Here is a 14,959-nt window from a genome sequence, read left to right as displayed (position 1 = left end):
GTGCTTGGAGACCAAATTTTACATTTTTCTGAATTTTTTTACTATTTATTAAGCCACTTTGAAAACCGCTGATCCAACGGTAGTTTCTGGTTTTACTGTTGGGTTAAGCCACCGTTGGATCAGGGGTTTTCAAAGTGGCTTAATAAATAGTAAAAAAATTCAGAAAAATGTAAAATTTGGTCTCCAAACACATATTAATATGGAGAACAAGATGAACGGTTCGGATCGACCGTTAGGATTTTGAAAACTCGAAATCCGAGCCGTAGCACGGAGGCCTCTTAGCTACCCGTAGCACCGTAGCCACGTCCTATATATATATATATATATATTAAAGTGTTCAGGATTATATAGAAAATTAGAAAATATATGAAAAATTAACCCTAAGATGAAAGAATTGGGCTCTCGAATGGCATATTGGTTATTTAGAGGTTTTGAAAGGGCATTTTAGACCAGAGTTATGAGTTACGAGATAATCAATAAAATAGGTGAGAGAAGCGTGGGACCCATAACAGCATGATGCCTGAGAGGAGCTGTCGGACAGGCCGTATACTCTCTTCCGTATACGGATCCGGTAATGCTAACTAATCGAATGTGGATCCCCCATTTTTATATATAACTTATTATATTATACTGTTCACAGCACCTGGTTCTATCCGTACACTCCCCAACTCTTTCAATTCGTTTTTTTTTATCAAGTCCGTACTATTTTATTTTCTTTGAATCCTATTCTCTGCTTCCTGCGATTTGAGTAATCATTGATTCTGTATAAAGCTATGGTTAATTTTGGAGTAAAGCTAATATACACTTAAGTGTATCGTACAATTAACTTTATGACCGTCAGATTTCTTTAAAAGTCATGTAGATTTTTTAAAAATCATGGTAGCACGACTTTTAAAGAAATTCGATGGCCCTAAGGTTAAGTATACAGTATACACTTGGTACACTTAAGTGTATATTAGCTTTACTCGTTAATTTTGTTAAAAAAATTTGGCTGCCTGTTGTGCTCTAGGTAGCACAATTTTACTGATATATTGATAATATGAGATGAGATGATGGTAATAAGATATTTTATAACTATGCAATAAGTATAATAGAGGATAAGATTGTGTTTGAGTAAGGCTTGGGTGCTATTGATAGCATGAGGTTATCCGTACTAGTCTTAAAAATTTATCAAATAAATTTTAAATCTCGATTTAAGTAGCTCAGTAAATCAGTTATATAATGAACTTGTATAATACCAATTTTTACTATTTTTATAATTTATGAAATAAGACAAAAATGACTTAAAAATAAAATAAAATTGTCAACATTTTAGGATATTTTTTGTCATCTTTCATAAATCATAAAAAAATAGTAAAAAATTTTTAAAAAAAATAAAAGTTTAGTATTCTACAAGTTTATTATATAACCAATTTATTGAGCTACTTAAATCGAAATTTAAAATTTATATGATAGATTTTTGAGGCCGTAGCACGGATGACCTTATGTTATTCATAGCACCCAAGCCTTACTCATTATGTTTTAGGACCTGTTCGGCTGCCACTGTGTCCGTGGAAAAAAAGAAATTCACTTAGAGTGAATTTTTTTTCCCCACGCGTACAGTGTTTTGGCCATTCAAATTGGATCGGAATCCAAGCTCATTCCCATTCCTGCCTGGCAGCCGAACATGCCCTTATAGAATAATCAATGATGGGAATGTGTAGTTGGGGTTATAGGCGGACTTATATATATATGGGTCAATTTACTCTCATTTTTAAAAATTTTATTTTGTATTTATATATGATTTATTATATATTTTAGAGTAAAATGTCATGGACACTGTAATTTGACTCCGTTCTTAGTATTTAAATTTTATATAATTGGTTCCTGATCTCCATAGTTCAAAAGTCTAACTCCGCCTCTGATTGATATTATGCATTAACACTGTTTCTTTTGTATCGGCTTTAATATAGAGTTTGTAGCGAAAAGTTAAATATAAGGTGGTGTGTAGTTGACATTTAGATTTCAAGGAACTTTTTTATGAAAAGGAATAGTTTTTTAGGTTTGTTGTAATTTTAAATTTTAAAATGTAATTAATAGTTTCAAATTAATGAAACAGGTTTTTGCCCCTTTTTTTTTCCAAAAAAGAAAAAGAAAAACCATGGTTATTTTCTTAGTTCAATTTTGTAAGATTGTAACGAGGATTTGATTCAACTTACAAAATTAAAAACTTCTTGCATTAATTTTAACAATTAACAGCACAGTTGGTTATTTTAATTGTAATAAAAATTAAATACTTTTATATTGTCAATTTGTCAGTAAAGTTTGTTGAACAGAAAGTGTTACCAGTGGTTTGCCCCACTTAAAAGTGCAATGGTTTTTGGTCTCGTTTGTGCTCCGGGTGCATATGGAAAGTCTGTGCCTCTCTGCCTGTCTGCCATTGTGGGGTCTCCGGCCATTACTGACAAGAAACGGGAAGACAATCCAAACCGCCATGTTTTCCCACCTACATCTGACTTGCTGATTGATAGTTTGATATTCTCTATTTATAATTATGACAATAATGAAATGGATTACTTGCTAGTGATATATATTATATAGATGAGGGTTCAAATGCCTCCATCATGCTTCCATCTCTCTCCATTATTTTCAAAGTTCAAACAGTCGATCCGAACCACTCAACCTAACCTCCATACTAAAATATGTTTGGAGACCAAATTTTATATTTTTAGAAAATTTTTTAGATAGATACAAAAATACTATTTTTAGATGGTCCAGATTTACTGATTTTGTACCTATCTAAAAAAATAGTAAAAAAATTCATAAAAATATAAAATTTGGTCTCCAAACATATTTTAGTATGGAGGTTAAATTGAGTGGTTCGGATCGACTGTTTGAACTTTGAAAATGATGGAGAGAGATGGAGGCATGATGGAGACACAAAAACATGGAGGCATTTGAACTCTCCTCATTTTAATTTATGTTAGGTCTTTTCTCTAGTAGAAATTCTGCAACCATCCAGTTCTATAATAGAAGTATAGAACTGGATGGTTGCATAATTTCTACTGGAGAAAAGACCTAACATAAATTAAAATGAGGAGGATTCAAATGCCTCCATTATGCCTCTATTTTGAAAAACTTTAATAACTCAAAATTTAAAATTTAAAATTTAAAATAAAACCGTTGGATATGAACTACATCATTTTATATATGCATGTGTTAAAAATTATGACATTTCAACTTTGTTTTGGTTACTATCTTTAGCTTGTAAAAATATATACTAATGTGAATAATTTATAGACGTTGATTTTTTAACTTATTGATTCACATAAAATCAAAATCAAAATGTGATAATTTTTTATGGGTACATAGAGAAAATAATATAGATCACATCTAACAGTTTTGTTTTGAATTTTAAAATTTAAATTTTGAGTTATTAAAGTTTTTAAAAATAAAAATATAATGAAAACACAAAAGAGAGACATTTGAACCCTCAGTTAAAATTTGATAATATATATACGTTTACCCGGCTTCACATTTCATACGGACACGGGACACTCCACTACAAAACAAAAAAGAAATGAAAAAGATCTAAGTAAATAAAAGCTTTCTAGAGAACTTCACCTTTTTACTGTTTGTCTCTTTTGCCCGTGAACCTGAAGAAGAGAGCAGATACAAAAAGAGAATAAAAGGATGACTTAATTAAATTCAATTACATAACTAAATGTCAATCGTTCATATTCTAATTCTAGATTGCAACTTTATTAATACCGTTCCTTTACACTTGGTAGATCTATATCGAGTGAATTGATCTCATTTATTTTCAAAATTTATATTGTATGATTTTCTACATAATTCAGAATAAATATGAATATTGAAAAAATGAACTTCACATTTAACATAAAATATTATATGATTAATCTCAACGTATGTTTGATTTTTATAATTTGAAAGTCTGATTATATTTTTGACTTCACATGTATAATAAACAAATATTGTTGGTAACTATACACATATTTAATTAAATATAACAATTTTTGGTATCAAGTGTCCCTTGAAATAAAAGGAAAAACAAGCATGCATTAAAAACTAAATTGAATTAAGTTCAGTAGTTGGGAGGCTACGCCTACACAGTTATAGCTCCTCTAATATTTTTCTTGTGAAATGAAATTAATGCTATTATTGCTGGTGTAGCAATCCCAAGTGATAGAATAGAATCATAGATAGGGTTATCCTCTTGGACAAGGAGGAGATATCACATGATTTCACATCCCATGGATTATAGATATAACTTTTCTTAGCCCCAATTATTCCTGTGAAAAGACCTTTTCTTAAGGAAAATTATTGGATGGTGCCAAAAGCGTTCAATTTATTTTCTGTACCATTTATAAAAATAAATTTAACAAAGTGAGATAATTTTCGGAAAATTTTGAATCATAGCAAGGACATTACAAAGCTTTTATTTACTTAGATTTTTTTTTTTATTATTTTCTTTCATGACACTAGTGTTTATGGCGTCCTATTTTATTTTCGGGACAATAATGGTCAGTCCCAATTTTTTTTTTATTGTAAATATGTCTAGTTCAGTTGGTAGAAAACTAAAAAAAACAGATTAAAAAATAATTTTAAATTAGACATTTTTTTTTCCAAATTAGAAGTGGAATTATTCATCAATACTATTTTTTGCAGAAATAATAATTTTTAAAATTTAGGCATGATTATTTTCAAATAAACAAATAATTTTCAAATTTTTATATTCAGGACAATTTTTTTTTGTTTTTCAAATAATTTGCAAATATTTAAATTTAAATTTGGAAATAATTATTCCTGAATTTTAAAAAATAATTATCTTTACAATTAATTGCACTTCTAATTTGAAATAAAAAAAATATAATTTTAAATTAATTATTTCTGATTTCTTTTTTTCTGCCAACCTATAATCACAATTCACAACATCCAACAAAAAAAAAAAAAAAAAAAACTAGGACACAAATACGCAATGAAGAATAGGCATAACGTCTCAGAAAAGAAAACTAGTTTGAAGTTGGTTCTTTGTACAATTTTTATTTTTTGTACGGTGTTGATGTACGGCCAACAAAAACCTTCTTAAAAAGTAGACACGTCCTGCCAGATGTTCGTTCCAATAATTTAATTAAGAAAATAAAGAATACTGCGATCATGTCGCGAAGCTAACCCACTTGACAAGAGACCATACAAATGGTAACATGGGTTGCACCGTGCCTGGCGCCTTGCAACTTGCAACTTGCCAATTGGATCAGTGGGCCAAATCCAAAGAGTGAATGATTACAAAGTAATACGCGCTTATGACGGATGTTTAAAATGCTACAATGCTACTACATATGCATAGTGTTCGGCAAGGGTAGCTTAGGTTTCTTTAGAGCTCCTTAGTGTTCTAAGAAGTCTTAAGTTTGTCAAACACTTGTTTCTTTGTAAAGTTTAAAGCTACTTTCTTAAGCCTCCTTTTGTCCACATTTTTAAGCTTGTTCAAATTTTTAAGGAGCCATTCTATATGACTTAAGCACTTGAAGCTCTTTAAGAAAGCTAAGCCTTCACCTTCTTAACTTTTTGTTGTCAAACACCTCTTCTTTAACAAAGTTTAAAATTTAATCCTACTCAACTTGCTACATGAGGTTGAAAAGAATGCACGAACGAAAGATGTTGACTTTAGTGAAACGATCGAGACAGAAATTGAGATGATGAAAATGTATTCTGTTTTACTGTGTTATGAGGAAAAATGTATTTTGGTGTACCAACGGTTCTCTCTAAATGGTCTGCACAGATATCAATGTATCATTATTCTAATTCTATTTCTAATATAAGCAAGGAGACCCCTTTAGTTCCTTGATTTAATTCTAACTCTCGGATTCTAGATCGATGATGACAATTAATCTGAGATTTTGATCTTATTTCTCAACAGGAAGGAGGAATTTTTTTTTTTTTTGCAATGACAAGTTATGATACGAGTGAGGCTGGTACTTTATAAAGCGCAGATCAATTTGTACTATGAATTTATGTTTTTGTTCTCAATGTTCAAACAGTTAATATGGGCAACTGAATATGTTCTTTATATGAAAATATAATTGAAGACCGACTTTTACTCGTTTTAGAACTTTTCTACTATTGTTTTAAATAAGTTGAAAATCACTACTTTTCCCTAATTTAGAATTTTTAAATTAGATGTTTTCTAGTTATTTAAAAAAAAAGTTTATCTTTAATAAATAAAATAAAATTGTGATTTGCAGTATATTTTCATAAAAATATCATCTTAAACTATTCAGATCGACTATTTAGACTTTGAAAACAAAAATATAAATCTACAATACAAAACAATGTGCGTTTTGCGAAGATAGCTTATCTTTAATAAAAAAAATATAAAATTGTGATTTACAGATATATTTTCATCAAAAAAATCATCTTAAACTATTCGAATATTTGAACTTTGACAATAAACATATAAATCTATAATACAAATCAATGTGCATTTTGGGAAGTACCGTAACCTCACTCTTCATGAGGCTACATGTCCTACAGTTTATAAATCTTCAACTTTCAACAAATCAAAATATATAGGTTTAACGGAAATTTGAAATTATTCGCCTGACATCTAAAATTTGATAAATATGAAGAAAGAGAGATAATCCGAAATATTAAATTTATAATTTTTGTGATTCAACTTTAATTGAATATGATGATGGACAAAATATAAAATTCAACGACCTAAAAATCATATAATTCAAAATTAACTGATAAGAAACTGATACTTACAAAATTGAGTGACCTATAGTGAAATTAATTCGCATAATTACAAGTAATAATAAATATTTGCAATCATTAGAAAAAACAGAAATTACAGAATTATGGTAAGAACTCCTAACATGATTATTGAAATCACAAAACTGATTACAATTCACAGCCAGAATGAACTACCAAAGAACTCTATCACATTAATTATATACTTTATACAACAAATTTAATTTATTTGACTAGCTTTACTCAAAGAAACATCAAAAACTCTATACACCTAAACCCTGACCCAAAAAACTCTTTCAAATGAAGAAATTCTCGAAATTTCCTAAACAAAATTGCATATTTATTTGACATGGCACTACTAATGGGCTTGGATCTGATTAAGCCTGCTAAACCAAATAGAATGCAACACCATATGAAACAAATCATACTTTTCAGGTTTCATATGCCAAAGAAAATGCCTCTGGACCCTATTAACATTCATCCACAAATCCATGTACCGTTTTTGTGAGATACCAACCAAAATCTCCTTCAATTTTGGTATATCTCTCTCTAAAACCACCACCGAAAATTCACTCCAATTCAAGACCTCATCAAATGGCAACACAAAATGATCTGCTACGATAACAGGTACACACCCGTTATAAATCGCCTCTACTATCCTTGGGCTGTTCACCTCATACCCCATGGGACAAATGCAATATTTGCTAGATTTCATGTGCTGGGAGTAAGACATCTTTTTAGAAATGGATTTGGGTAAGCTGGCATAGATTTGCATTTCTGGGTCTCTATCGTTGCCCCAGTGCTGCACCAAAATGGGTCTGACCCGGCCATGCATTTGACCCGCAAAGAAGGCGAGGATAGTTCGCTGAGACACAGGCTTTCCTCCAACATCTCTTTGAGGTCGTTTTGGGAATTTTATGAAAGTTTCAGGGAGAGAGACATCTTTCCCTTGGATGAAGACACCTTCTGATGTGTCGGCATTACATAGAGCTTTTATTGCGTTTCTTCTTAGTTCTTCGTGTAATTTAGTTGTGTAAGGTCCCTGAAAATTTAATAATTCATCAAAGGAATATTATACTTATGGTAAATCTGTTGCCATTGTTTGGTAAAAAAAAGGATTACCCAATCATGACAAGCAACGAAGAAATGGTCGGCTCCTCTAGTGCGGTTCCAAAAGAAATACTTAGCAGAAAGCATCTCAACATAACCCTTCACAAATTTTGACAGGGGCAATATTGTGTGGGACCCAGGTACATACAAAGCATATTCAAGCCGGCGTGAGCTGTACGGCAGATAGAACAGGTGGGCTCGAGTTGGATCCTTTGTGGTGTATTGTTTATTGCCCTCTAGCAATTTCATGAACCACCCTTCTGATGCATATATGCCTTTAAGTTCCGGAGTGTGAAAAATAGGTCTCGTCCCCTCTTGATATATGTAAACTTTCAGGGTCTTTTCCATAAGTTCATAACTCCTACAAAATAACAAGGTCATGTATAAAAAGTTAGCACATGTTTTACATTTTTGTTTTCTTGAGATTCAACCAACAAATTTTCCTTAATAAAACATAGAAACTGGTTAAAAATTACTGACCGCTTGAAAATTGATACATTTCTGAAAAGAAGGGCATATAAATCAGGATCATAAGATACAAGTGGGCCCACCTCAAGTTCTCTCTTTGCTAACACAAGCTCCTGATCAGCCGGTGATGGCCAAAGCGGTGCCTAATAAGAAAGAGAATAACATATGAGATACAAAACTCCTAAAAATATGGCATTTTGCAAATGAGATCAAAGCTATTTCAGAGAGAGAGATAGAAAATGCAAATTTTCTCCATATGAAGAAGTACACCGTAGTAAAGAAAAATATGCACCTGTGGTTGAAAAAATTGAATCTCTGAAGCATGGGCTTCTGATTGAGTTGATTCCAAATTTGAAATAGATGTATCGTTGGTGCCAGGCTAAAAACAGTCAAAAAGAAAACTAATTACTAATTTGGACTAACCATGAACGATTTATTATATTTGTTCTCATAATTCAATGATATATAGGACTAGCTTGATTGGTTGATTCATAATCACATTTATTCTTTTATTTGTATTATCATAAATGATTATTTATATTTCTCTTGTTTTCTATTATTCATCAAAGATAATATTTAGTGACTTACCTCTGGTATAAAAGGAGGGGCTTTTAGGTCAATGTGCGCCAATTCTTCCACCAAATCATCAAAATTATCACTTGGAGAAGGTGAAGGTGCAGTATAGGACACCAAGATGGGCTACATAAACCGAAGTTTCACATTAAAAGGGTAGGCTCATAAGTTACACTAGTACTTTGATATTTCAATGTACTATTTTGAATGTGCTTTTGTTTGATTAACGGGGCACGGGCACAGTACAGTACCAGCATATTAATAGAAGTTGCAATTCAGATTTCATTCAATCACAATTAAAACAGAATTTAGACCTTGAAAATTTTACCTCGAAAGAAGGAGGAGATAACTTTTCACCATTGACAAACGAATTGTCCACTGGAGATGGTAATATTGTCACAACTGGAGGCGATGAAACAGCAGGAAAGGGAGAGTAATTTACCTGTTAAATGTAAGAACAAAACAACTTCAAATTATCGCGAAAATTGAACAAAAGGACATGATATCATAATAATTGTACTGGTACTATTTGCATGCAATCGCAGTAGCACGGATCCACCTCGTGCAGTAAGAATTCCATGTACGACCAGTGACGTTGCATACTCTTGCATTTGGAAAGAAACTTTTGTGGAGCGATCACAAATCAAATGAAAGGTTGAGCTGACTACCTTTGTTGAATCTGCCTCCAACTCGGGCAAATCATCGTCATTGGAAAATAACGGAGACGTCCAGTCCGACAAATTAGAAAGGGGATGAGGAGTTAGAGAGTCGAGATCAGCCGAGGAGGAAGAGCTTATTATAAGAGCACGCTGAGGGACAGTGAAGGCAATGAGGAGCGCCGCCGTCACTGACGTCAGCATCAAGGCGGCGATGATGTGGCGCTGCCTCACCGCCACCGCGCCGCCGAGGCGGTGGAGTACCTTGGGCGAGCGCATTCTCTCTCGAGTCTCGACTTTCAATAGATAAGATCAGTGGGAAGAGAGAGAGAGAGTAGAGGCGGTGAGGGGTAAAATTGAAAAGAATGGATAAAATTATGGTTTGACTTGATGAGCAACAGTTACTTTAGTCAGTGAGACAGTGAGCATTGAGTTCAGATCCATTACGGTACCTTACCATGTAGAATGATATCTTCACCGTTCAATTCAATGGGCACGAATCTTAAAGGAAAAATTGGTTATTTGTCACTCCAAAACCTTCAAATTGTAAAAATATCACTCCAAACTTTATTAATTTACAATTTTGCCACTCCAAATAATTAATGACTGAAATACCCTCCCTTCTTCTCCTCTTTTTCTTCTCGTCTCTTCTTCTCCTACCATGGCGAAATTGAGTCCGAGAAAATGAACGTATACAGTTAATTAGCACTTAAACCCGATCTTCTTAATTTGAATTTCAAAAACAACTTCTCTAATACGTTCGATCGAATAAACAGCTTGAAATTCAAATTTAATATATTTCAAAAAAAGAAATTCAAATTTAATAGACAGCCTATTCGAGTAAACAGCTTCTCTATTCAAATTTAATAGACAGCTCCTGTCTAATACTCTTCTTAACTTGAGTCCGAGTAAACAGCTTCTCTATTAAATTTCAAAAACAGCCTATTCGATCTTCTTAATTTGAGTTTGAATTTTGGTCCGAGAAAAACGTTAAAAATTGAACTACTTTATAAGATTTCAACGGGAGGATGGGTGAAGTGGAATGAGCATAGCACCAATTTAAATTATTTCTAATTTTAGTAGTGAATTCATTTTTTTTAACTTTTCACGGAACAATTTAACTCGAATTAAAAAATTGGCTCTTTCTTTATTCAACAATTTGACTCAGCTTAACTGTGCGCTGTGCATCAGAATACAGTGCCTTTCGCTATGGCAGGAGAAGAAGAAGAAGAGAAGAAAGAAGGGTATTTTAATTATTAATTATTTGGAGTGACAAAAATTACAAATTAATGAAGTTTGAAGTGACATTTTTATGATTTCAAATTTTGAGATGATATTTTTACAATTTGAAGGTTTTGGAGTGGCAAATAACCAATTTTCCCAATCTTAAATAGCACCCTTGATCCAAATAGCTAAATGATATTATACGCAGTAGGGTACCGCAGGGATACTCACCCAGGGGAGAGCGGGGTTTCCGATGGGCATCGGAACAAATCCTGTTCGATGGGCTGTTGGAACCGTCGGATCTACTTTAGGATTCGTGTGTACGGATTTTAAAGCAGACGCGAAATTGCGGGCGCGAATCCTAAAGCAGATCTGACGGTTCCAACAGCCCATCGAACAGGATTTGGTTCGATGCCCATCGGACACCCCCCTTACCCCTCACGCAGAAGCAGTACCCGTGAGGACTGAGGAGTGAAGAGAGCATGATCGGTGGACACCACATCACTCCAGTTTAACAAAACCGGAGAGAATATTGGCTTACTCAGTTGATCTGAATTGTAAGAAATAAAATCTCCAATTTTTAATTAGTAATTAATTAAGAGAAAAACGGGCAGTAAGTAGTTCAATGGATGGATCATATCCAATTAGAAAAGCACGCATTTTATACATACATATATTGATTGTCAAATGAATATTACAACGACATATTTCCCTTGCTAATTGCTAATGACTAGCTTCGACTTTAGTTGAACATTGAATTAAACCACGCTCTTCTACTCCATGCTAATATTAATAATATATTAATCTAATCAATACATGACATTAATTAATTATAAGAGTCAAGACACCAACAGTAGTAGTCAGAGCCAGAGAGGTCGAGCAGAGCCTCCGGCGTCATCCTCTCGAGCTCTCTCTGCCGCCATGCTGGATAGTTATTGCGGGCGGAGGCATCGTTGCACCCGGACGCATAGTCTCTGGGGTGACCCGGGTACTGCATCCTCATGTAAAGCCGCAGTGCTGCTACGCAATCCTCGTACGGATCTTGTATTCCATTCTGGATCTCATACCTGAAACATGTATCCATCCATCATCAATCCATATTTTAATGCATATTATTACACAAATAGAGAACACTTCTGGATTTTAATTAATTAATTAGTTGATAGGTTAAAGAGAGAGAGAGAGAGATAGTGATTGGTGAGCTTAATTACCCTAGATAGGTTTGAGTGAGGTACTTGAGTGAGTTGCTGAGCTTGCTTGTTTTCATCAATGGAGGATATTTTGCAGTGTCCCTGCAATCATATTTTTGTTCAAATTTGAGAGGAAAATATATATTTTTTAATTTCTGATATTATTTTAATTTTGAAAGAGCCATAAAAATATTATCTAATTACATGATTTGCTATATCTGTTAATTAATATTAATTGATCTTCAACATATTTTAAATCTTTAAATTATTATTTCTTTTAAAAAGTCCTTTCATCACTTGACTTGATCATTTTATGGGTTTTAAGCTAATTTTGTTATATATACATCAAAATTTTTTAAGTACCTGAGGAGGATCGAAGGATACTCGACACCGAGGCAATTGAGGTCGTGTTCGAGACCGTGGCCAACGAGGATCCTGGCCTTGCTGCCCTTTGACCGAACCTTCCATATCGGTTCTCCATTGCACAATATGTCTTGGATCCGTCTCTGTGCTTGCTTGATGGGCACCGCATCCCTCAGGTGCTCCAGCCTCATACCCGTACTCTCATACCTGACAAATAAAATACATACAACTCTTTTTATATATAGATTCTTTACTTGCATATATATATGTACCAATTTAAATAGAATTGCAATTTGAATGAAATTTAAGTAGTTTTCTTCTATTACTCTCGACAAAGATCAAAAGAGCATGGCAATTAATTAATAAATATAATATTGCACCTGTAATTAGTGACGGGAAGTTGCGGCTTGACGTAAGCATGGAAGATTATGTTTTCATCCTCTCCGACAAGGCAAACCCTAGCACAGAGGTTGAGCGAGCCGTCACTCCCGCCTCCTACCATCTTACAGCCCAATGCAACCACACGGGACCCGCTCATTTGACCATTGTCGATATATGATCCAGCTTGTAAGTTGAGCCTTGACATTCTTGAAATTATACCCTGTTAATCAGACATACAGTATATATTAATGTGAATTGAAATAGTATATATACATTTTTTTTTTCCTATATATTGATACTGTACTTCTTGCCTTAAAAAATACAGCAAAATAGTGTAAACCTTCAAGTAAATTTTGTATATCTTTCTAATTAAAAGTATTAAATTTAAGGATACATAGGCGCTTGCATCCTCTATTAATTCAACAATGAAACACAAATTAAACAACAACGATCTCAAAATTGAATAATTCTAGGGGAAAAGAAGAACTCACCGTTGCGGTACAAGAGAACTGGCATGCTGCACGATGGGACCGGAGAGCGCTTGAGCTATCTAATAATTTCAAGCACAAGTTACATCCACGGACGCTGAACACACGTGCACATTCAACTTTCGGCAGTGGTCCTAGAATTATAGAAAATATGTAGGTACTTACGTAAGTTAAACATAAGTAAACCTTATTTTATTAAAATTTATGGTAACATCTATATATATATGTAAGCTCTTACATTTGATTTTTATAATGTAATGTGAAAATTCTTAAAAGGTCATACTCATAAAAAGAAAAAGGGAAGTAAACAAAAGGAAAGCAGGAACAGGAATGCACAAGGAATCAGGGGTGCTTGCACTTTATATATATAGAAGTAACTTTAAATTAGGTATGAGGATTAAAATGTAATTATAAGATATGAAATGTACCTATGAGGTGCTCTCTAAGTGACTCGTAGGAACGACATTGCTTTTGACACACGTCGCATTTCGGTTCGTGCACCGAGTGAAATGAAACCCTCATATGCTCTACGAGATGCTCGACCTTGTTGTATTGCCTATAGCATGCTGCACACTTGTTCCTGCATATGTATGATTGCATTTATATATCATATTAATTTGTATCTACATATGTGTGTGTGTGTGAGAGAGAGAGAGAGAGCGAGCGAGCACCTATGAGTCTCTGAATCCATTGTGAAACTTATCGGTGTTACTACGAGGTTCAAGAGGTGTAAGAAGCTGATGCAAGAAAAAAACTTAATTTGGTTCTGAAATGAAATGAAAGAGTCTAGGGGTATTTATACACAAAGTTGTTTGTTGAGGAGCAAACATGGAAAAAATGAATGGCCACCTGTTTACCATAAGTGGCCCCAGTTTGGTGCAAGAATTAGAATGAAACTGTATTTTCAATTAGATTTTAAACATCAAATGCATTGTAGTAACCCTATAATTAATAAGTATAGTTTTATTATGTTATTAATTACTAGTATAATTATCTAAAAAAGTTATTACTTATTCTGTTGTTAATTAATTCATTAGCAGAAGCCGCTGCAACTCTGCAAGTATGTAACTGTTCTTTCCATATATATGTAGAATGATAAAATCAATACTGATTTCACATGTAAAGATATATGCATTATATATATTCTTAAGTTGTAGATTGCATGCTAGTCCAACATAATGCAATTATAAATTATTAAGTTGTGCGCGCGCTCAAGCCGTTTCAACTTGCGGATTATGATCAATCCGCATACATGCACATGATATATATCAGTGTCATGGCGCTCCTAATTAGGCTCTATTAACCTTTGACTAGATATTAAACTAGTTCATAAACCTATTCAAAACAAGAGAAAATCAAGGAGCATAATCTAAATTAAAAAAAGACCGAGCGCATCGAACAGAGAAACATGTGCTTGAAAGATTAGTATTAGAGCATGGATTCCTGCCCATGCATCATCACCCTATGAGTGTAGTGAGTGTAGGGGTGAGTAAATCGCTCATAACTCGCTCAATAAAAGCTCGTCTAAACTCGCTCATTTATCCGCTCATTTAAATTCGCTCATTTACTTAATGAACGAGCATGAACATGATCCAACTCGCTCATTAAGAATTTGCCACATCTAATCCCTACCACATTTAATCGTATGTAATTTTGTGTAACATCAACCTTGCCTCATTAAGATTGATAGATAGTGAGCATAGTTTCATATTTAATCCTGTGTAATATAGTGAGCACAATGTAACATTTAATCCTG

At 33.4% G+C, this 14,959-nt stretch overlaps 2 protein-coding genes across 2 annotated transcripts; both read right to left on the bottom strand.

Annotated features, from left to right (window-relative positions):
- Window positions 1–6,809: 6,809 nt before the first annotated feature.
- LOC144568471 (putative glycosyltransferase At3g07620) lies at window positions 6,810–9,927 on the bottom strand. The gene is made up of 7 exons (XM_078318829.1): window positions 9,570–9,927; window positions 9,230–9,343; window positions 8,917–9,027; window positions 8,621–8,707; window positions 8,341–8,471; window positions 7,873–8,221; window positions 6,810–7,792 (listed from the first exon to the last, which is right to left on the bottom strand). The coding sequence occupies exons 1-7, from the start codon at window positions 9,834–9,836 to the stop codon at window positions 7,109–7,111; spliced, it is 1,743 nt and encodes a 580-aa protein (XP_078174955.1). The 5' UTR covers window positions 9,837–9,927; the 3' UTR covers window positions 6,810–7,108.
- Window positions 9,928–11,420: 1,493 nt separating this feature from the next.
- On the bottom strand, window positions 11,421–13,995 carry LOC144567921 (RNA exonuclease 4-like). Its single transcript, XM_078318119.1, has 7 exons — window positions 13,875–13,995; window positions 13,632–13,783; window positions 13,207–13,337; window positions 12,715–12,935; window positions 12,335–12,541; window positions 11,993–12,073; window positions 11,421–11,848 (listed from the first exon to the last, which is right to left on the bottom strand). Exons 1-7 carry the CDS (start codon window positions 13,892–13,894, stop codon window positions 11,608–11,610), a joined length of 1,053 nt encoding a protein of 350 aa, XP_078174245.1. The 5' UTR covers window positions 13,895–13,995; the 3' UTR covers window positions 11,421–11,607.
- Window positions 13,996–14,959: the final 964 nt, after the last annotated feature.

The sequence above is a fragment of the Carex rostrata genome, chromosome 17 (genome assembly GCF_964058835.1).
Source record: "Carex rostrata chromosome 17, lpCarRost1.2, whole genome shotgun sequence".
NCBI lineage: Eukaryota > Viridiplantae > Streptophyta > Magnoliopsida > Poales > Cyperaceae > Carex > Carex rostrata.
Note: the sequence above shows the minus strand (reverse complement) of the source record. Positions and strands in the feature narration are given on the sequence as shown.